This window comes from Cololabis saira, chromosome 2, assembly GCF_033807715.1.
Source record: "Cololabis saira isolate AMF1-May2022 chromosome 2, fColSai1.1, whole genome shotgun sequence".
Taxonomy (NCBI): Eukaryota; Metazoa; Chordata; class Actinopteri; order Beloniformes; family Belonidae; genus Cololabis; species Cololabis saira.
Genome location: NC_084588.1, coordinates 52,510,213 through 52,533,676, shown reverse-complemented (window position 1 = coordinate 52,533,676; position 23,464 = coordinate 52,510,213). Strand labels below are relative to the sequence as shown.

The window sequence follows — 23,464 nt, the reverse complement described above, 5'->3', positions numbered from 1 at the left end:
AGCTCCAGAATAAAAGTATGAGGTTCCATTAGTGCAACTTTAGGCCGTAATGTCCTGAATTATACAACTACATCTCATCTGAAATGATTAAATCCACTCACACTTCATTCATACATAGTTGAGCTTTTGAAAACACACTAAAACTGTAACATAAGAATAACGTCCTGTGTGGACTATCAGTTTCAACAAACAGTCCGTTGGGTTCAGCGCCGGCCGGCCCGCCAGGCCGTAAAAACTCTGATTCTCCATAAAAGCCAGATGTTGGATTTGGAGGCGGCGGATTTGTTCGTGGCTTCTGGGACCAGCGCCTTCGTGTTGTTGGCAGATCAGGTCCTGTGTGCACTCGGGGTAGTTACTGTTTGCCGTGGGAGCGTAAATAACCGCCGTGTTTCACCGCGGTGTTTCAGCTCCGACACCGTCCTGTTTGTTTCTCTGCAGTTTCCCGATGACGGCGTGTTCATGGATGGTTTTATTCTCATAGTGTGTACAGTTTCCCGATGACGGCGTGTTCATGGATGGTTTTAGTCTCATAGTGTGTACAGTTTCCCGATGACGGCGTGTTCATGGATGGTTTTAGTCTCAGAGTGTGTACAGTTTCCCGATGACGGCGTGTTCATGGATGGTTTTAGTCTCATAGTGTGTACAGTTTCCCGATGACGGCGTGTTCATGGATGGTTTTAGTCTCATAGTGTGTACAGTTTCCCGATGACGGCGTGTTCATGGATGGTTTTAGTCTCAGAGTGTGTACCAAACCTCCAGCTAGGGCGGAGACGCTTCTCTCTGACTGAATTAACATTCCTGGGAGCAGAAGTAAAGACTTTAGCTTCATGTCTTCGCCAGATTTATTTATTTTGCATAAGTTTTTGCGACCGACAGATCAGTGTCTTGGGAAGTTTGAATGGAACTTACACTGATGTGAAGTTGAGGCTTCTGAACAGAAACAGTCCAGCTCCTTACTTACAAATAACTTTATATATATATATATGTATGTATGTGTATGTATATATATATATATATATATATATATATATATATATATATATATATACACATCTATACATATGTATGGATGTATGTGTATATACATATATGTGTGTGTATATGTATATATATATATGTATATGTATATATATATGTGTATGTATATGTATATATATATGTGTGTGTATATGTATATATATATGTGTGTATATATATATGTGTGTGTATATATACATATAGATACATATATATATATATATATATATATATATATATATATATATATATATATATATATATATATATATATATATATATATATATATATATATATTTGCAGGTTTTTTGGCCTGCAGGGCTTTCAGGGCTTAATAACTATAAGGAAAAGGCAGAACTTTGACCAGTGAACCACATTAGTCTCAGTAATAAAGCCCTCAGTGTCAAGTGTCATGAAATAACAATGCATTACTTTTGATGAGTGGTTCATTCAAGACATTCAAAACCTGGCGGAGAGAGAGAGGCCGAGGCGTGATTCAGGGATTCAGGCTTAGTCGGGAGAAGTTGAGACACGACAGAGGACATGAAAAAGAAGGGAGGGAAGAAAGGCGGGAGGGAGGGAGCAAGTCGCGCTGGAGTCTGGCTAAGGGCTGGCTCTGTGTCCAGATGTGAAGCTCAGCAGACTCTTCCAGCTCTCCTCAGGGCTGTTCCTCACCGCTGTTCTCCACCGCTGTTCCTCACGGCCGTTCCTCCTGGATTTTTACCTCGTATGTGGCAAAGCCGCCCTGGATATCTATAGGAGAAAATGTACGAACGACACAAGCGGCGCTACAGTTTCTGCGCCAAAGGAGAGCGGGCCGTAGACGTGGTTCTGATTAAGGTAGGCTGCTTCTCCTACGCTCTCAGACAAAGTTGTTTGGTATGATAACACCGCCAGCGCCGCGGTAATAACCGTCATCTGAGCAGAGACTCTGACAAGAGACTCGCTAAGTGCTCCAGGCGGATAAAATATAACGGTAAAAGCAATAAAAGAAAGGTTAGAAATATGCAAGCAGGACTTAATTCATTAAAGTAATCCATAAAAGAGAGGTCAATGATAATGAATGACATCATTACTCAAAATTAAGTCCATTAAACAGAGTTTCACTTAGAGATTTAGCAGCTTAAGTTCCTCACGCTTATCTACGAGGTGTTTCTTAAGCACAACAGCAACCGTGTGGCTCCCAGATTACTCTGTAAACCTGTTTCCATGGCGTCGTTGTGTTTCCCCCCCCGGGGATGATTGCACGCCTGTTGATCGTGGCCCTGCAGACACACGGTGCTGATTATTCTAGGGTGGATTTAGTCGGCTGCACCGCTATGCTTTATGTCACACTACAACAGATGCTCGCCCTCTGTCCATCTCTGTGGAATAACTGCGTGTAAAAGTTAACGAGGCCCAGACAGTTCCAGGTCTTGCAGGGGTTGTTTTGCTCGGCATAGTGGCCGCCTGTCTGTGTAAAGCGGCGTATAACTGCTGGAAGTGTCTGGTCGTACTGTAATTCTGCTCTCTCCAAGGGTCCGTTACTGAACCCAGAGCATGTTGTGTGAAGCCGTTTGAAGGAATCTGTCTCCCCTGGATCTCTGCGGTGCCCCAAAGTGCCGCTATTTAAAGCTCAAATGGCACTTTCCCTCCTCAACATATATAGAGCCCTTTATGACATTTTTCCCCCGTCGGAAAAAAGTTATAAAGGGCTGCGCGGCCTGCTCTGCTGCTGCCGGCCTCGTTGGCTGTCGGTTAAAACGTCCAGTCTCTCTGAATCTTATTCAGGTTTCCTCCCAGAGAGGGACAAACCTCCTCTGAGCCGTACGTTCACTTTGGCTCGACGCTGATTGACACGTCGCCCCACAAGCATCTGAAAATCATCTTTATTCCATAAAAACCCCGTGCTGAATGACAGTAATATCCCCCCGACGGACTGTCACACCAAACATTTGGGTTTATTCCCGGGAGGCTCGTCCAAGTCGAGCTTGTTTTCTGTTCCGCTTCGTTCCGACATCGGTCTCAAGCCGAAAATGATCTGTTTTTGCTGCGTTGCCACGGTTACGCAGATGTAAACACGGATCGTTTTAGCTTAAAGCGCAGCAGGACCGGTCGTAACTCAAACTAAAGCAGGCTCCTATTAGTTTCCAGCGTCTGTTGCTAATGTACCAGCTACTAATTACCCAAGCCCCCGGAGTTAATAATTAGGCATGAATTGAAGTCTGAGCTTCGTCTTGACGCGTCCCCTCTCGCGGTACTTGTGGCATCCAGGACGAAGAAGATTCCTCTGGTGGATGTCACACCTCTCCTTCAGAGGATTGTCACTTTCTAAACTTGTATGGCAGCTTGTCTTTCCCCCGGAGGGGTGAGAGGGTGAGGATGTTTGTGTGTGATGGAGGGAGAGGGGGAGAGGGAGAGGATGGTGTGGGAAAAGGCAGCGCTGGCCTAACGGTTTCCTCTGGCCTGCGATGGAAACAGGCTCGCTGCCAGATGACTTCACTCCAGCCAGCGTTTCACATCCCAGCATCTCTGCTGGCCCCGAGTCACCAAACACATCATCGCTCCGCTCAGTCTCTGTAAAACGAGCCTGAGCTAAAACGCTTATTTCATATTCATAAGATCTCGTCGCCTCTCGTTGCGTTTGCTTACAGTTATTTTCTTCCTGATGCAGAGGTGTCTTCAGTATTCACATTCATTACTCAGGTAGAAGTATAGATACTAGAGTTTAAAAATACTCCTGTAGAAGTTGAAGTATCAACTCAAGTTTTTTACTCAAGTAAAAGTATAAAAGTACTGGTTTCAAAACTACTTAAAGTATAAAAGTAATGTAAGGGGGAAAAAAGCCATTGAAAATGAATGCATCTTAGTATAATGTAAATATATTAAAGAAGCATATATGTGTACTATTGAGCATTAACATGTGTTAATATAAATATATTATAGAAGCATATATGTGTACTATTGAGCATTAACATGTGTTTCAGAGAGCAGCAGATATGATGACTAGTTGCCTATAAGTATTGTAATGGTGCAAAAAGTCAAACTTCATGTTCATGTTATCATTTATCCTAACCTTTATTGGAATGTACATCCAAGTTTAGTTGCAGGAATCTGAGGGAACGGATGTAAGAACAAAACTGGACAAGAACATCTGAAACAACCACAACCAAATTCACTCTATCCGGATGGAGCAATTTAACTGGATAGTTTTTATTAAAGGCCCAAATGAAATAGAGTAACAAGGCTGTTTTTAAAATATAAGGAGTAAAAAGTACAGATAATTGTGTGAAAATGTAAGGAGTAAAAGTAAAAAGTTGTCTGAAAAATAATTACTCCAGTGAAGTATAGATAACCAAAATTTCTACTTAAGTAAGGTAACAAAGTATTTGTACTTTGTTACTTGACACCTCTGGTTGTGTGTGTGTGTGTGTTGGGTCTGCTGTGTGTGTGTATGTTGTGTGTCAGGAGTGCCGTGTTTTCCTGCCCGGCTGGGAACGGCCCGTCTGCTGCTATTGCATCCGTTAGTGCAACAGAACCGCTGTGGGCAGGCCTGTTAGAGACGAGGCAGCGGTCCAAGTCCCACACACACACACACACACCAGGCTCTTATTTTTAAACCAGATGTGTTTTTACTGGGTACAGCTTAGATTTCCTCACCGCTGCAAATATGCAGAACACGGTTCTGCCAGCTCAGACGCTCCGGTCCCGGCCGGCCGGCCGGCCGCTCTGCAGGGCTCACCTCCTGGCACCTGAAACCTTCTGGCACCTGAAACCTGGAGCATCTCCTCTTTCCTTCAATAAATCACACTAGATTCCTCAACAGCAGAAAACACAGTTGTTCCTCGATCCGTGTTGCTTCTGCCGGGTGAAACGTTTGTTTCTTTACACGCAGGGGAGATTCGGTGGCAGCTCGCTCCTGTAGAACTGACTTCAGCCAACTGACGCCGTCACTGACGCCACCTCCCAAAAATTGTAACTACGCGTCAAGAGGTCGCAGACCAAATGCAGACGAGAGGGCTGTGATTGGTTCGCTTGGTAGCAACGCATTTCCTGTTTCCGGTTTGAAGCAGTCGTGAACTTTCAGCACTCTTTACTTCGTGTATGTGTGATTTATTTTTTTTTTTTTGCACAATAGTTGTCTTATCTCTTTGATTCACTGTGACCGGAAAAAGTCGGATAAACCATTCAGGAAAAGATCGCGAATTAGCGGTCACTGGGGGTACTGCACCGCGGAGAAATGGAGTGACGGAGAAGTCCGAAGGTTCACGACGGCGTCACGGTGATGGCGTGTGCTCTGCGTTGGTTTGACGCAGAACCATAATTCAGGCTTAAGGCTTCATCAGAGCCCGTACATGCATTTACATGTCTGTACCGATGCCCTATAGCAGCTGATCCTTCCTCGTTAGCGTAGGGTTTTCCCTGTTCCACATTTGATCATTCACAGCCCTGCTAGAAATAGGCCTAATATTCCTAAATCTAGTCAAAATGTGTCTTATTATGAGCGAAAATATCTCAGCCAATGGAGTCAGAAAGATTTTCTTAACTAGAACTCTTAAAACCAGCAAAATAGTCAGAAAACAGTCTTATTTTTTCTTGAAACGAGGCTTTTTAACTGTCTAAGAAATGAGTTTGTGCAGTGCAGCTGTGGAGGAAAAGAGAAGTAAAGAAAAGAGAAGCCAGGTTGTGCTTTTGCATCAGTGTGTGTTGGGTCAGTTACGCACACGTGAGTGATTTGGTCGGGAACGCGGCCCGTCACGGCGCAGGCAGCTCCTTGGCCACATGAATGTCTCTAAACACGGTGCCAGTTGCTATGCGAGTGTTTGTCAGTGTTTTTTGCAGGAATTCAAGTGAGTGATCGCACTCGCACGCCTGCCACTCCCAGGCCGGGACAACGGCTCAGTGTTTCTCTGGGTCAGTGGGCTAGTCAGTACTGGGGTCAGCGTCTTCAGAAGAATCTGAGTCGACCTCACTGACGCTCTCATCCGGTTCTCTCATCCTGGACTTTTATTCTCTTCTTCTGATTTTGCTGTCTGCTGTTTTTTGGCCATATTGTGAGGTTATTACAAAATATAAAAGCTTAAGGGGAATTTGAATTGCTGAAACGCTGAAGAGGAGGTTTCCTGAGGTCCCGCTGAAACGTCTGTGACATGATTCTGTGAAGATATAGCAAAGATAAGTGCACCGATTACTCAGTCATGGACTCGTATTGGTTTCAGCTAAGCCGGGCCAACTTTATTTATATAGCACTCTTTTTTTTATACATATTTATATATATTTTATTAGCAGATTGTTTCCAGAATACAGAGCAAAACAGATGAACATACCTTTTTTTTTTTTTCTCCCTCTCCCCATCCCTCCCCCCACGGTTATCATCATTAATTTTCCTTTGGGAATAGCAAAAAAATAAATAAAATAAAACAAATAATAATAATAATACAAATTAAAAAATAAATAAAAATAAAAAGATACTAATATAGTGACATAACAAAAAAGTAGTAGTAGTGCAATGAATGTAAACTTAAATAAGAAAATAAAATGAGAACGAAACCGAAATGGGTTATCTAGAGATTTTATATAGCACTTTAACAAAAACTGCAACCACTGACGAAATGCTGAACTTAGGAATAAGGACTGCATTAGAATAAAAGAAGTAAAAGTACAAGTAAACTCAAATAAAACAAATCCAAACTCAAGTTAAACCAATAAAATCAGCATCTCAGGCTGAGTCAAAGGACGAGTGGAAGAGGTGGATCCCATGACGAGATTTAAAAAAGGCCCAAACGGCCACTTCAATATGTAACGGCAACAAATTCCCCGATTGCATCAGCAGACGGGCCGTCCTGCCGGGCCGAGGCTCCCAGCGTCCTCGGCTCATCCCAGAGCAGCTGGTCAGATTATCTGAGTGACGGGGAGGAAACGCACGTGCAGCAGCTCAGAGAGGTGGAGGCTCCACTATTTAAAGATTTACCCACACAAGATTTTTAGAATAAACTCTGAAATGGAGAGACGGCCGGTCCGGTGCATTAAACCGGGGGAACGTGCTCGCTCTTTCGTGCAGCAGCATTTAGCTCCGGCTGAAGACGAGGCAGGCAGGACTCGCTAACTTATAAAGAATTACAGTAATGGAGCCGAGTTGTGACAAAGGCTGTGAAATGATCCGTTAACGGAAAGTTTTTAATTCTCACTAATTGTCTCGGCTGAAAGATTTTAATGTCCAGTCTCAAATTCTTGTCCATCTTAACACTGGCACGGTATGGAAAATCTGTAGTCGTCAGCCTGAGGGCCCGCTGGTGTCGCTGTCTGTTTTCTTTTTATTGAAATTTTTTTATTAAATGAAGTTCAAGACGCTCGTTCAGAGATCGTATGGAGTAGACGTCCTTATTTTTTTAGGAACACATAAACATGAGTAAATATCTTCATACCAGTTTGTGCATCACTAAGAATAAAACTGAGGGGCATCAGATATTCAGAAAAGAGAGGAGGCCCAGTATGGAGCCCTGCGGGACACCACATGACAATGGGGTGGGGTTGGACTAAGACAAGCAGTTCCCTGAGCCAGGTACAATCTGGACCACTCCTGGCTTAGAACATTAAAATACTATTATCTACCTGGTCAAAGATGGCTGTTCGGTCGAAATGAACAAAGACCACATAGTCTTCTGAATCTGTACCCAGGAGGATGTCGGCGGCCTCCGTCAGTCGTTTATCAACTATGGATGCTTGCCAGTGCACTTCCTTGACCTTTTGTGACTGTATAGGCCTATTCGTGAAGCACAGATCAGTCCACACAGATCACACTTGTATTCTTCACTTTGACTTGGAGCGTGACGGCGTTGGCGTTTTGACGCTTGTTTCTGTGCAAGTCTGGTGTCATCCGCTACCATAGCCTCTTTCACTGTGTCTCTCCATGCCTCACGATTTGCTGCCAGCCTCTGCCATTCACTGTGGTTCGGTACTACAGTCAGATCCTTCTTGCAGACATCTTTATACCGGAGATTTGGCCTACCCAGCCTCCGCTTTCCGTTTTTCAGCTCACCAAAGAGTACATCCTTTGGGATACGGCCATCCGCCATGCGTGAGACATGTCCTAACCACCGTAGTCGCCGTTGCTTCAGTAACGCATTAATGCTTGGTAAGCCAGCACGTGAGAGTACTTCCACATTTGTTACGCGTTGCTGCCAGGTAATGCCAAGTATTCGTCGCAGGCTTCGCATGTAGAATGTAGCCAGTCTCCGTTCTTGGTTGGCGTATGTAGTCCAAGTAAAACCAGATGGAAAAACCGCAAGGATGTTATTTTCATCTAAAAAGGCTCTAAATTGTCTGTAAACAATTTTCTCCAAAACCTTTTGAGAGATGCATGTTTAAGAAATGGATTAACCACACCTGAGGCCTGTCTGCTGTTGATAAGAGCAGGAACAGATGACTCTCCTATAAGACCTGGACCGGGACATGGGTGGGGGGACTAGAGGGCCTCAGATGACCAGCCATCTCATGTTAGTGAGACAGTCACGGACTCGAGCTGGTAAACATCAGCAGAACTGCCGCTCAGGCCGAAGGGTCAACAGGAGGTGATTTATGTTCCTAGCATTAGTCACCTCATCCATAATAAGTTTAGTTCTCTCACATGCCTCAGGGGTGGGTTGAGAAGCCTAATAGTATTTAATAATACAGTGCAGCTTTGGACAGTTTGACACACGAATATCTGACAACTTTCTGCACCTCTAACAACTGTATGACGACGCCAAAGGACCCTTAATATCTGAAATGATCCCTGCAGCTGGTGTCATCCTGCCTCGGCTTTAAGCCTGAATTATGGTTCTGCGCTACACCAACGCAGAACACACGCCGTCACCGTGACTCCGTCGTGAACCTTCGGACTTCTCCGTCACTCCATTTCGCCCAGCATTCAACCCAGCGTTCACCGGGCCCGTCCTGACTGGAGCCGGGGGTTCTGGGACACAGAGAAACGGCTCAAACAGCTTCTGTGCCGGCGACGGGAACAACACGGGTGTGGACCGGCTCTGATGAGGACTAGAGAGTAGATGAGCCCAGAGAAGTGGGCCAGACTGGTGGAAACGGAGCGGAGCTCGGCAGCGCTGACGGGGGATTCCCCGCAGAGACGGGCCGGCCGTGTCTCCCGCAGGAAAAGTCCAATCCATGGAAGTTTTCATGTGAAGTTTTCAGTCGGCCGTCATAATGATGGGAGAAAGTAGCCCGGTACCGAATATTCTGTAAAAAGGTCCACAAACGTCCCATCTTTACACTGATTTCATCTCAGCTGCAGAATCCGTTGGGTGGTTACCGTGGCAACCTCCAGTGCCTGATCTGGACCTGCATCTCTGTGGTTTCAGCAGGTCATCCTGCTTAATTCTGGCCGTGGCTCAGATTAGAGATCCGTTTACGTGTCTAGAGTCCTCTGAGCAGGTTTTGTTCAGCCAGGTTTAAAGGATATTGCTAAAGCCTGTTGATCTGAGCCTTAACCTGAGTTTACTGAGGGCGGAGCTCAACTGGAAGAATTAAAACAGACTAAGAAACAATCTATAGATGACAGAAGTTCTGTTGAAGAAGTAACATCTATTCTCACTTCCACATCTAAACAACGGGGCTTTTGTTCTGGGGGTTTCTGCTCAGGAATATATAATATACTGCTTTAATATACAATTAATCTGTTTCTGCTTTATGAGGCTCATGCTAAGTTGAAGTTAGTCCTCTTCACCTACATGTCATTTATGGAGTCTGTTCAACCAACGAGCCTCTCACGGGCTGCGTTAGGTTCACGTGCAGCCTGTCGCTGAAGTTGCACAGGGAGGGAATTCATGAAAATTGTGCACTTGGTGACAAGTCTTTAATATTTAGCATGGTGTTATTTATGGACACAGTTATGGACAAACAATTGGGCCACCCCCCTAGTGGCCGGTTTGTTTGTTTGGTGTTGAGTTTAAATATCCACAGCTGATGTTTTTTGTGTTATTTTAATAAAATCCTATTCTTTCACTGTGACTTAGTTCTGAGGTTCTGTTCATCTTAAGCCTGAATGAAGTCACTGTTCTCACCCAATGAGGTTGACACTACAGCGATAGTGACCTGTCCAATAAACAGAAAACTGCATTCCTTGGGGGTGAAAATATGGGTCTAAAGCCCTATATGATATTTCTATTTGACTTAATTCTAGAGTTTTTTGGGCAAAAAATTACCTTGAAAATTAAATCTGACCTTCAACATGACCTTGAAATAGGAAATTTATCTCAGAATTATATTCCTAGCACCAAAAAAGTAGAGAAAGTGACAATATACAACAATCTAGGAGCAAACCGGCCACTAGGGGCCGTCCCAATTTGTTTGTGGTGGTTTTTGAAAACCTAATGTCCATAACTAACACCATAGGTGGGGGGTGACTGAAATATTTGGTGAAGCTATATACAGGGAGGAATCCTCGCGCCCGCGCAAAGTTTGGAGGTTTTTTTTCACTCAAAACAGTTGCGTAACAATGATTTGAGCATAATTTGACCAATATAATAGCAGGATTACCGGCAGTGCAGTCTCCTCCTCCTCCCGGGTCATCGCTGCTCATATGGCCAGTTGCACCATCAGGTGAGCCGGTGTTAGACACTGGGGGGGTCGCTGACGCGGTGGCAGTCGCTCTCCTCCGACTCACACTGTCAAATTGGCAGCAGCTTCGGCAATGTTTTGTGTCTGTTTCTCTTTTGGTTTAAAAAATGAACGTATATCCATCTTGTTCTTGACTTGGAGCTTTGTGTTGTGTTTTGAAAGGAGCGCTGCTGGCTGTGCATTTGTGCAATATTGCAGCTTTTTATTAATGTTGCGCACATATTATATCATTTTTGCAAAATACCTGGCATTGTATTTGGGGAGGCTTAGCCTTCCCTAGCCTTCATTACCCGCCGCCCATGACTAACACCATGCTAAATATCAAAAACTTGTCACCAAGTGCACGATTTTCATGATTTTTGACATATTCCCTCCCAGCTATGTGGAGGTGGGTGGGGGTCATAGGTGGGGGTCGTGGGTGGGGGTCGTGGGTGTGTGGGGGGGTCGGGGCCTGTGGCCCTTGCAGCTTAAGCCGTTTCTGTCTCACATTCACACACAGCTGTTTTCTAGACGCCCGACCACAGAGGAAGCAAAACCACAGTGTTGTGTGTTTGCAGCGACCACAGCACTCTGACACGCTCCGTGTGTGTGTGTGTGTGTGTGTGTGTGTGTGTGTGTGTGTGTGTGTGTGTGTGTGTGTGTGTGTGTGTGTGTGTGTGTGTGTGTGTGTGTGTGTGTGTGTGTGTGTGTGTGTGTGTGTGTGTGTGTGTGTGTGTGTGTGTGTGTGTGTGTGTGTGTGTGTGTGTGTCATTGGTGTCATCTGTTGCGTGCCGACTCTTCGGCCGGTCCAGAGCTGTTTCTCTGCAGCTCAGCGGCCAGTGCTGCTGCAGGGGAGTCTTCTCGTTTCCTCCCATCCTGTGTACCGAGCGGCGCTTCCTAACACACACACGCCGTTCAGCATCATTACTTCTTTGTGGGTGATGATCACATGTTGGCGAGACTGATTCAGTGTCTTCCTGTTTCTCTGCAGATCCACCGAGACAGAGAGGCGTCGTTCCATCAGCCCTGCAGCGCTCAGCACTCGGGTAAGAGCTCCCGGCCGTGTCTCCGCCGCTTTACGCCAGCAATTTTAGTATCTTTCATTTCTTTTTACTAGGGTTTTTTCTCCTGAAGAGTGTCTCTGTCGCGTGGGCGTGTTTGTTAATTCCTACCCAGAAGAGTTACTTCCTCTCAGGGACGTTTGCGTCGGACCGGGGCCGTTTCTGGGTCTGAAACTCATTCCTCTGCAGCGGCAGGACTGATGTTTGGCCTTGTGCTTTCTCAGACGGCCCAGCTATCGCTGGCACAAAGAAAAGCACTCGTATTGTTTGAGCTATTGAATAGAAGCAGCACATTTCTCTTGTGGGATCCTGATCTGTCAGCAGAGCCGAGCAGCCGCTGCTGTCAGGATTCTGGCGCTACGTGAGACTTTAAGGTGTTATTTTTCTTAGATTATCCTGGAATTAATGCTCCACGATTTCACGGATCTCTCCTGATTTTGTCAATTTGGCCAGTTTGACAGCAGAGAGTGGCTGACATTCAGAGGTATGAAGATATGATGACAACAATGAGCTGCTTTTCCTTTTGTCTACATCTTTGAGAACCTTAAATGATTGATTGATTGATGCAGTTTTGACGTGCTGGAGACAAGATTGTGGCTAAATGTCACATGTTTGGTGATGATGTGTTAGTAAAGTTTGGTGTTCTGTTCCATTAGTTTGAATAACTTGACATCTGAAGTCGGTAAAGCTCCGTTTGATCAAACCACTAAACTTCTGCAGCTCATTCAGTCACGCAAACAAACCAATATTTGTTTTCGGCAGAGGTGTCTTCAGTATTCACATTCATTACTCAGGTAGAAGTATAGATACTAGAGTTTAAAAATACTCCTGTAGAAGTTGAAGTATCAACTCAAGTTTTTTACTCAAGTAAAAGTATAAAAGTACTGGTTTCAAAACTACTTAAAGTATAAAAGTAAAAGTAATGTAAGGGGGAAAAAGCCATTAAGGACAAAAGCCATTGAAAATGAATGTATCTTAGTATAATGCAAATATATTAAAGAAGCATATATGTGTACTATTGAGCATTAACATGTGTTAATATAAATATATTAAAGAAGCATATATGTGTACTATTGAGCATTAACATGTGTTAATATAAATATATTAAAGAACCATATATGTGTACTATTGAGCATTAACATGTGTTTCAGAGAGCAGCAGATATGATGACTAGTTGCCTATAAGTATTGTAATGGTGTAAAAAGTCAAACTTCATGTTCATGTTATCATTTATCCTAACCTTTATTGGAATGAACATCCAAGTTTAGTTGCAGGAATCTGAGGGAACGGATGTAAGAACAAAACTGGACAAGAACATCTGAAACAACCACAACCAAATTCACTCTATCCGGATGGAGCAATTTAACTGGATAGTTTTTATTAAAGGCCCAAATGAAATAGAGTAACGAGGCTGTTTTTAAAATGTAAGGAGTAAAAAGTACAGATAATTGTGTGAAAATGTAAGGAGTAAAAGTAAAAAGTCGTCTGAAAAATAATTACTCCAGTGAAGTATAGATAACCAAAATTTCTACTTAAGTAAGGTAACGAAGTATTTGTACTTTGTTACTTGACACCTCTGGTTTTCAGTGAAAACCAAGTTCACGTCAGCTCTAACACTTTATTCCAGCGAGGGGATTCTGGGCTTGTTCTGCAGCCGCTGAAGCAACAAGTCTGAACTCCTTTTAGAGAACAGAGTGTTCTGCAGTCAGACGTGAGACCAAGGTTGTGAAGCTGGAGCTGAAACACGGTGGTGACGCGAACACACCAGCAAATCTGGATCAGAATGAATCAGAGTCATAGTCGTGACCCCGGCCTGATGGACATGCTGCCCGGATACAGGACTGTCTCAGAAAATTAGAATATTGTGATAAAGTTCTTTATTTTCTGTAATGCAATTACAAAAACAAAAATGTCATACATTCTAGATTCATTACAAATCAACTTCTATCAATCAGGTTACTTATTAATTTACATTGTACTCTGTACATTACATTGTACTCTGTAATTTATATTAATTTGCATTGTATTATTCAATGTTCATATTATTATTATTATTATTATTATTATTATTATTATTATTATTATTATTATTATTATCAGTAGTAGTATTATTTAATGTTCATATGCACTGAGAAATTCATGTTAATATTTTCAGGTTGATTGATCCATGCAATTCTTTGTATAAATGCTGTATTTTTGATTAATTGCTTGATTTAATGTGGACCCCAGGAAGAATAGTCTTCATATTTATGAGGACTAATGGGGATCCAATAAATAATAAATAAAATAATAAATAAATAACTGAAATATTGCAGGCCTTTTATTATTTTAATATTGCTGATCATGGCTTACAGTTTAAGAAAACTCAAATATCCTATCTCAAAAAATTTGAATATTCTGGGAATCTTAAACTGTAAACCATGATCAGCAATATTAAAATAATAAAAGGCTTGCAATATTTCAGATGATTTGTAATGAATCCAGAATGTATGACATTTTTGTTTTTTTAATTGCATTAACAGAAAATAAAGAACTTTATAGGGCTGTGCGATTAATGGATTTAAAATCTAAATCGGATTTATTAATCAAGATGATGTTAAAGAAAGGAAAATCGGAAAATCGATTTTCCTTTTTTGCAGCTGCATTACAGACGGAGCTCGTCTAGTCATCTTTGTTTGGTCAAGAAAATTGTAAATGTTGTCACTTTACTAAACTCAAGGAGGATTTACAGGATCTTTCAATTGCACTTCATTCCCAATAGGGACATTAATTTGCTTTTTTTCTTTAAAAAAAAAGATAAAATATTTGAAACAATTTATTCCATTGTCTTTTGTAGTTTTTCCAAAAAAATCGAAATCAAAAATCGGGTTTTCAGAGAAAAAAAATCGGGATTTTATTTTTGTCCAAAATCGCCCAGCCCTAATCACAATATTCTAATTTTCTGAGATAATCCTGTAAAAACTCCTGAAAACCTCGCAGAACCGAAGCAACGTTGTGCCGACGAGCAGGACAGAACTCCTGCAGAAAATCATCAGTTCAACAACGGTCCCAGTATTGGATCATGGGGCGTTGCTCACGTTCACACCCTGCTCCTACAGCTCACCCTCGTAAATACTGTAGTGTGTCATGTGCTGTTCATCCCGGCTCCTATTTACTTAATTATAAGACCTGGCAACGAGCAGAGGGTTTCTCCTACGCCCTGTTACAACCTGAACATTAAAAGAGCGGGCGCTGATTTGTCCGTCCTCTCTGTGCCGGAGCAGGAATAAAGAATCTGACCTTCACAAGATGAATCTGTTCAGACGGACCCGTCTAAAACAAGAGCAACGGATCAATCAGGCTGAGAGCAAACTACCGTTTATCAGCGGCACAAAGCAGGAGAACCATCACTCTGGGTGATGGAGGGAGAAACTGTCTGAAAAAGAAAGACGGGGAGAAAGAAAGTGATGGAAAGAGAAAGATAGTGTAGGGAAGGAGGGAGAGGTGGACGGAGGGGAAGGGTGGGACTTCCTTACCCGCTTACATCACTTCCATCCTCGTGGGCATCTCGCCCTTTGTCTCCCTGCAGGTATTTATTAGTCAGAACGGACATTTCAGCTAAAAACACGTCTGGAAACCAGAGATGTCTTCAGTATTCACATTCATCACTCAGGTAGAAGTATAGATACTAGAGTTGAATCAAGGAAAAAAAGGGGGTCTCCCGCACACTGTAAGGTCAAGTGCAAAAAACTTTAATAGGGTAAACAAAAAAGCAACATTTCGGTCCACAGGACCTTTCTCAAGCAGAGATTTTTAAAAGAAAGAACATTTCAGGTACATATATGGCCTACTATAGATGGGACAGCCAATCACCGGCTGGGTCAGTGGGGGGTCGCAAGAGGACCTGCAGCTGTAGGCAACTAGTGGTGATTGTATTGCAGCTCCGCCCAGGGGTTGTACCTGTAAAATTAATCTCACCTCTGTCAAGACAGGAACACTCACAAGTGTATATTAACACAATAGCGGACAAATAAAGAGTAGAAAAAGTAAAGATACAATGCATGTACTATACCAAGGGAAATAGCCTTGATTATTTTAAAAACTTACAATAACAGTGCATGGAAAGGAGGATCATAGTCATCGTAAGACCATGCCGGTCATAAAGTTACAGTACATATGTTGATACGGTTTTAAACACAAAAAACACCTCACTGTGCATGGATGAAAGAAAGTAGTCATAGTAAGTCCATGCCTGGTATCCTAAAAGTCACATAGAGGTCGGGAGGGGGGTTGGCTGTCCCATCTATAGTAGGCCATATATGTACCTGAAATGTTCTTTCTTTTAAAAATCTCTGCTTGAGAAAGGTCCTGTGGACCGAAACGTTGCTTTTTTGTTTACCCTATTAAAGTTTTTTGCACTTGACCTTACAGTGTGCGGGAGACCCCCTTTTTTTCCTTGATTCACTCCTACCTACTCCTACGCACCTGTTTCACCAAGTCTTTTTTAGGTGTGCATCAGCCTCCAGACCTTTAGATACTAGAGTTTAAAAATACTCCTGTAGAAGTTGAAGTATCAACTCAAGTTTTTTACTCAAGTAAAAGTATAAAAGTACTGGTTTCAAAACTACTTAAAGTATAAAAGTAAAAGTAATGTAAGGGGGAAAAAAGCCATTAAGGACAAAAGTACGGTGGCCGAGACCCGCCATTGCTGAAAATGAAAGTAACGCTGCAAACAGAAACAAACGCCGCTGCAAATAAAATAAACGCTTAGCAAAGAAAATAAAAAAAACGATGCAAATAAAAAAGCCACAACGGAAGTGAATTACCGGGGACTATTTTTGCCGATGCACCTGGGGCTACATGGCCTTACACATTAGAAATTACACGTAGCAACGTTGAACACTAACCTTTTCACGTATTTTCTCGTTCGTTGTTCCTCGCTCTTCTTAAGTCTTCCTTTTCACTTACGTCCTCTTCGTCTTCTTCTTCTTTCACGTAAAAACACCGGTGCATCAGGAAAAATAGTCCCCGGTAATTCACTTCCGTTGTGGGTTTTTTATTTGCGTGGTTTTTTTTCTTATTTGCAGCGGCGTTTCTTTATATTTGCAGCATTTATTTTATTTGCATTGGCTTTTCTTTTTATTTGCAGCGTTTATTTTATTTTCAGCAATGGCGGGTCTCGGCCACCGTACAAAAGCCATTGAAAATGAATGTATCTTAGTATAATGTAAATATATTAAAGAAGCATATATGTGTACTATTGAGCATTAACATGTGTTTCAGAGAGCAGCAGATATGATGACTAGTTGTCTATAAATATTGTAATGGTGCAAAAAGTCAAACTTCATGTTCATGTTATCATTTATCCTAACCTTTATTGGAATGAACATCCAAGTTTAGTTGCAGGAATCTGAGGGAACGGATGTAAGAACAAAACTGGACAAGAACATCTGAAACAACCACAACCAAATTCACTCTATCCGGATGGAGCAATTTAACTGGATAGTTTTTATTTAAAGGCTGAAATGAAATAGAGTAACGAGGCTGTTTTTAAAATGTAAGGAGTAAAAAGTACAGATAATTGCGTGAAAATGTAAGGAGTAAAAGTAAAAAGTCGTCTGAAAAATAATTACTCCAGTGAAGTATAGATAACCAAAATTTCTACTTAAGTAAGGTAACCAAGTATTTGTACTTTGTTACTTGACACTTCTGCTGGAAACGTAGAGAAAGCCTTCGAATTTACTGTAGAATTAATTCTGGATTAATGTAATCATCCACAATGATCCCGGCTTTGTTTACAGTCACATGACATGTTAAACTGAATGTTAATAAAGTGAATATAGACTAAAGTCACGCTTCAGCTGCTGAATAAAACATTCCCCTGGTCAGTTATGAGCAAACTATCTCCAGTGTTGAGCTGATTTTGCTGCTAATTTAGTGAAAAATTAAGCCTTTAACCAACTTCTTTGACACATTTGCACTAATAATATTATCATATACCTGTTCTTTGCATTATGTGTTATCACTAATAGCTTTTTTCCTTCTACACAAACCACACTCTTTCCACTGCTGGTGATTTTAATCACCATCACATTAACTGAGGCGTACAGAGTCTGACAGGTAGTCGTGGGGTTTTTGCAGATTCTCTGAGCTGCACGGCCTCAGAAATCCTCCCAAACGATGAGCTGCAACAGCTCGTCCTCTTCTTCTTATTAGTTATGGAGGTGGGGGGTGTGGACTTCATTTTTCTCACACCCTTTTCTGCATTTTGACTCTACTGGCACTTTTCCACCAGCACCTACTCGGCTCATCTCAACTCGGCAAGTTTCTTTTCCATAACAATCCAGTATCAGGAGATGAAGTAGGAGGTTGGAGCGAAGCTGCAGCTCATATTTCACACTGTTGTGCTGTATATTGTTAAATATTATTCCAGAGGAGGTAATTGGGTAATATTGTGCGGCCCATTGTTAACTGATATCTAAAGCCTTTTATGTTTCTTTGCATTTGTGTTTGGGGTGATGAGGAACATCGCTGATGTCCCGGCTAATGAGCTAAATACCTGAGCTTGTTCATGACCGTCAGTACGTTTGTCTATGTTTAGGGGTCTGTGATGAAATAAAGTAAATCAATCTGAAATCTCATCCAAAGCTCATTGATCAGCTCCCTGCTTAATATATTCAGAGTAGAAACAAAGACCCAGACGGGCCGCTACACCTCGCTGGCAGTCTGTACTCTTACATGAGTTATTTTATTTTATTTCAGGCAAAATAAAGGCTTTTCTTTTTTTATGAACTACTTTTTAACCTCCAGATGGTTGTGAAGAACTGCACTTTGCCCCTTAAAGGTGGTAACTTATGGCACTTTTCCACTAGAACCTACTCGGCTCAACTTGTCCTGGTTTCTTTTCCACTACAATCCAGCACCTGCAGCAGAAGTAGGAGGTTGGAGAAGCTGCTGTGACGTATTTGATTGTGTGATCTAAACGGAGAAGACAACAACACTAAAGATGTAGAACCTGGAGGAGATGATAGATGTGCTGCTGGATCTGTGACTTGTGTTCGATATCAAGTTAAAAAATGAGAGTGAGAGAAGCTTCAAGCGGCAACACTTTTTTTTTTTTAGTTTGTCTCAGTGCTGCTGAAAAGTCAGCTGGAGCCGCGAGCAGCTATGAAGAGACAGATCTCCTGGTAGATCTGGTCGTTCCTTATCTCCGTCTAGATCTTTTTAATTCTCTCCTCAGCACCAGGTTTATGAACATCTGCACCTCAGAGTTGGATCAGGAAACAGACTTCTGCTGCCGTTGGAATAAAATGAACCAGAATGGGGCTGAGTAGGTACTAGTGGAAAAGTGCCAGACTTTAGTTGAGCAGAGTAGAAAAGTGTGACACTGCTAACCTGAGTGTGCCGGGGCAGCTAGTGACTCTGACTGATTAAATGCATGACCTGACTCACATTCACCAGCCGCTACTGACTCATCAGGCGTGTGTGTGTGTGTGTGTGTGTGTGTGTGTGTGTGTGTGTGTGTGTGTGTGTGTGTGTGTGTGTGTGTGTGTGTGTGTGTGTGTGTGTGTGTGTGTGTGTGTGTGTGTGTGTGTGTGTGTGTGTGTGTGTGTGTGTGTGTGTGTGTGTGTGTGTGTGTGTGTGTGTGTGTGTGTGGTCTGTTTATGACCGAAGGGAGGAAAATGACGGCTGTCAAAGCTCACAGTTCCTCGTTAGTTTTGGTGGAGCGGTGTGAGCATAGACATTTAAACGTAGACGCCCCATCGAGTGTTCCTGCCCGCTGCTGTGATACGTCAACGTCGCCGCCATATTGGATGTTCAAGACTGTAAACTAATACAAGTAAATGGACTTATTTTCATAAAGCGCCTTTCTACAAAGAAATTCATGTTATATCAGCTATAGAGAACAAGGTAGTGCCGAAAAACAATAAATATCCTGCCCCCCTCACAAAAATAAGAAAAATAGAGAAACATATTTTCTCACCAACAAAGCATATTTTACATAAACATATTTTAAATTTTTCAAGTAACATAATAACATATTTGAATCTTTTTTTTTCTGAAGATTTTTTTCAGTTATTTTATTGTCTGAAAAATGGTTCAAATGTTAATTTATTGTCTGAAAAATGATTAAAATATGTTAAATTAAAATTTGTTTTGTTGATGAGAAAATATGTTTCTCTATTTTTCTTATTTTTGTGAGAGGGGATATATATTGTTTTTCGGCACTACGTTGTTCTCTATAGCTGATATAACATGAATTACTCCTATGTGGGATCACTAAAGTTCTTATTTTTGCCATTTTTCAGACAATTAACACAATTAAATAACATATTTGAACCATTTTTCAGACAATAAAATAACAATAAAATGTAATGTGTAAAAATGTAAAATATGCTTTGTTAATGAGAAAATATGTTTCTATATTTTTCTTATTTTTGTGAGGGGGATATTTATTGTTTTTCGGCACTACCTTGTTCTCTATAGCTGATAGAACATGAATTACTCCTATGTGGGATCAATAAAGTTCTTATTTTTGCCATCTGAGAAAATTAAATATATTATATTTGGTGCCTAACTGTTTCCCAAGTATATTAGTGCGTGTGTGAATGAATAAATGAGACGTAAAACGTACATTTCTTTGTAGAAAGGCGCTTTATGAAAATAATAATAATAATAATAATTTATTAATGACCACACAGCCAGGCTGGTGGAATCTGGTCTCAGTACAGCTTCTTGGTACAGGTTCCAACATTATATTTAAACATAAAACATATAACATAAATACATACAGACACACATTTCAAAATACTATAGGGGGCCATGCATAATCCTCAGCGATTGGAGTTCAGGATATTGATTGCAGTAGGAATGAAACTGTTTTTGAAGCGGGTTGTGTGTGAGGCAATTGTCCTGTAACGTCTCCCAGAGGGCAGTAGTTGGAAGGCATAGTGTGCGGGGTGAGTGGGATCAGAGATGATTTTGCGGGCTCTGCGTAGTGACCTTTTTTGATAGAGTGATTCAAGGGATGGTAGGGGTGAGGCAATGATTTTGGATGCTCTGTTGATGATGCGCTGTAATTTCTTCTTAAGTCCCTTTACTTGTATTAGTTTACAGCGCAGTCTTGAACATCCAATATGGCGGAGACGTTGACGTACGGCTCAGTGCTCGATAGGGCGGATACGTAAATATGTCTACGGGTGTGAGGAGCCGGAGTCTGAGTCGGACACCCGGCATCCTCTCGTGTTAAAGGACGGATCCCAGTCCGACCCGGCACTTCTTCACGATTTGATCTTGTATCTAAAAGGGGAAGCTGATTTTAATGAAGAAATGACGTGACAGCCAGTAACACCTCCGTCTGAACCTGGTGCCGTCATGTTCTGTTAGAGCCGCGGTGACTCTGGTGGATAATTGACAGGTCGGTTCCTGAAAGCAAGACCAGAACCGGCTCTACGTACGGACACTGACTCTGCTGTCGACATGTCAGCGCTCACGAGTGTTTAACATGATGTAATTCCAGTCTGGATTCAAACATATGGACGTGTCAGAGTCAGCACTGCAAAAACTCAAAATCTGACCAGGAATATTTGTCTTATTTCTAGTTAAAATGTCAAATTTTTAGTCAAAAAATCTCAGAAAAATAACTTATTTGACAATTTTCACCTTTTTCAAGTAAATTTTCACTTGAAATAAGTAGAAAAATCTGCCAGTGGAACAAGATTTATCTTCTCATTACAAGCAAAAAAATCTTGTTCCACTGACAGATTTTTCTACTTATTTCAAGTGAAAATCTACTTGAAACAGGTGAAAATTGTTGTTTTTTCCAGTGATGAGTCTTGTTTTTTTTTTTACTAAAATGAGACATTTTAACTAGAAATAAGACAAATATTCTTGTTAAGATTTTGAGTTGCGGTGCAGTCTTGATTTAAAAATATGGACATGTCAGAGTCAGCCCCCCAAATTCTGAATATTTATGTATATTAAGGATCTTTGTTATAACATTTCATCTCGTTTTGGTCAACGAAATTGAAGACACATTTTAGCAGAGTTTTTATTTTGTAATCTACATTTTAGTCTGGTTTTTATTCATCTACGATATTGCATTATATATTTAATTATCGTTATCGTCACATGACCAGCATTTTCGTTGCGTCTCGTTTTCCTCAGGTGATGAAGGTTCGTTGACGACGATATTTAGTCCTAATTCTCGTTGAAGAGAAGAGCTTTAGTAACCACCACCTCCCCCCCGGGGGTTTCAGTACAAACTCATCACCCAACGGTGGTGGTTTCTGCCCCGTTTGCAGCTTTACTCAGATTTCCAGTCCTCGAAGGGCGAGCACATGTACACATACACAAAGGCCACTTCCTCTTGCACTCACGAGAGCAATGAGTGCAAAAAGATCCTGAGGGACGAAGAATAATTTCCTCTTTCTGGACAGAAATGGCCGTCTGTGATAATGCAAAACAACTAAGTTGGTTTTATGACCTCATCGTTGCTGCTGGCTGCTCGCTAAAGAAAGCCCGCTGAGAACAGTCTTCCTCTTTCAGTCGCCCGGAATATCATCTGTACATGTCCTTAAATGTACAAAATCTGCAGAATCAAACCCCGTCGTCACTTCGGTGCTCGTGTCTGAACGACAGGACGATATGAGATTATTTGTTATTTATTAGCAGAGCTGGTAGAGGAGCCAAAAACTGTACTCAAGTAAAAGTACTGTTACTTCAGAATAATATGACTCAAGTAGAAGTAAAAAGTGAAAATAATTACTTGAGTAAAACTAACAAAGTACTTGGTGAAAAAACTACTCAAGTACTGAATAACTGTTGAGTAAGGTCTGATTTATTTTTTTAACACAACCATTCAAACAGACAGAAGTACAAAATAATCATCTTCAGGCAAATTAAATCAATAAAATAATAAAATAAATTAAAATTAAATAAAAAATAAAAAATAGCTTAAATTAAAATAATCTTAAAGTAACGTTTTATTGATTAATTTTTTTTAACACAACCATTCAAACAGACAAAAGTACAAAATAATCATCTTCAGGCAAATTAAAAATTAAATCAATAAAATAATAAAATTAATTGAAATCAAATAAAAAATAAAAAAAAGCTTAAATTAAAATAATCTTAAAGTAAATTCAAGTACTTTAATAAATAATAAAATAAATAAAATAATAACAGAATAAAACATAAATTAAGCACAAGTAGCACAAAATGTCAAGCCTTTGTACTTTTCTTTTTTAACCAGGCAGAACTAGAACAAACATGAACTCATAGAAACTCTGTGTGTGTTTGAGTCTGTGTAAATGTGACAAAACATGCAAAAACAAACATTTTTCCCAAAGAATCACCCAGTGATGTCATGAGATTGACGCGTACGTGGATAAAAGGGATAAAAGAAAAGTAACAGCTCAACGTAGCCTAATGTAGCGGAGGAAGAGGAACAGTTTCTTCTTCACAAATCTACTCAAGTAAAAGTAAAAAGTATAGTGATTCAAAACTACTCCTAAAAGTACAACATTTCCCAAAACTTACTCAAGTAAATGTAACGGAGTAAATGTAACTCGTTACTACCCAGCTCTGCTTATTAGTCACATCAGTTGCCTGGTTGCCGTTAGAAACCTGGTTAAGATCTTTTAATGAGAGAAATGACGGATGTTTGAGGGTTTGGAAAGTGAACACGAGCTAGAAGTTGTTTGTGTCCGGAGTCAGGTGGGTGAAAGATCGACTCGAGGACGCATCAGCGCGGTCGACGTTTGAAGAAGTCGGGCCTGAAACTAGCTGCCTTATCTCCCGGAGTTTCTGCTCAGATAACTGAAGTGAAAGTGAC

The 23,464-nt window shown here is 41.3% G+C and overlaps 1 protein-coding gene across 2 annotated transcripts in view; it reads left to right on the top strand.

The window, feature by feature from the left end:
* LOC133464866 (A-kinase anchor protein 13) overlaps positions 1 to 23,464 on the top strand; it is a 164,825-nt gene that overhangs the window by 65,141 nt on the left and 76,220 nt on the right. For both annotated transcript variants that reach the window (XM_061747065.1, XM_061747058.1), the window contains one exon: positions 11,580 to 11,634. In XM_061747065.1, the coding sequence (XP_061603049.1) occupies positions 11,580 to 11,634 (55 nt within the window). The remainder of the gene's footprint in view (positions 1 to 11,579; positions 11,635 to 23,464) is intronic.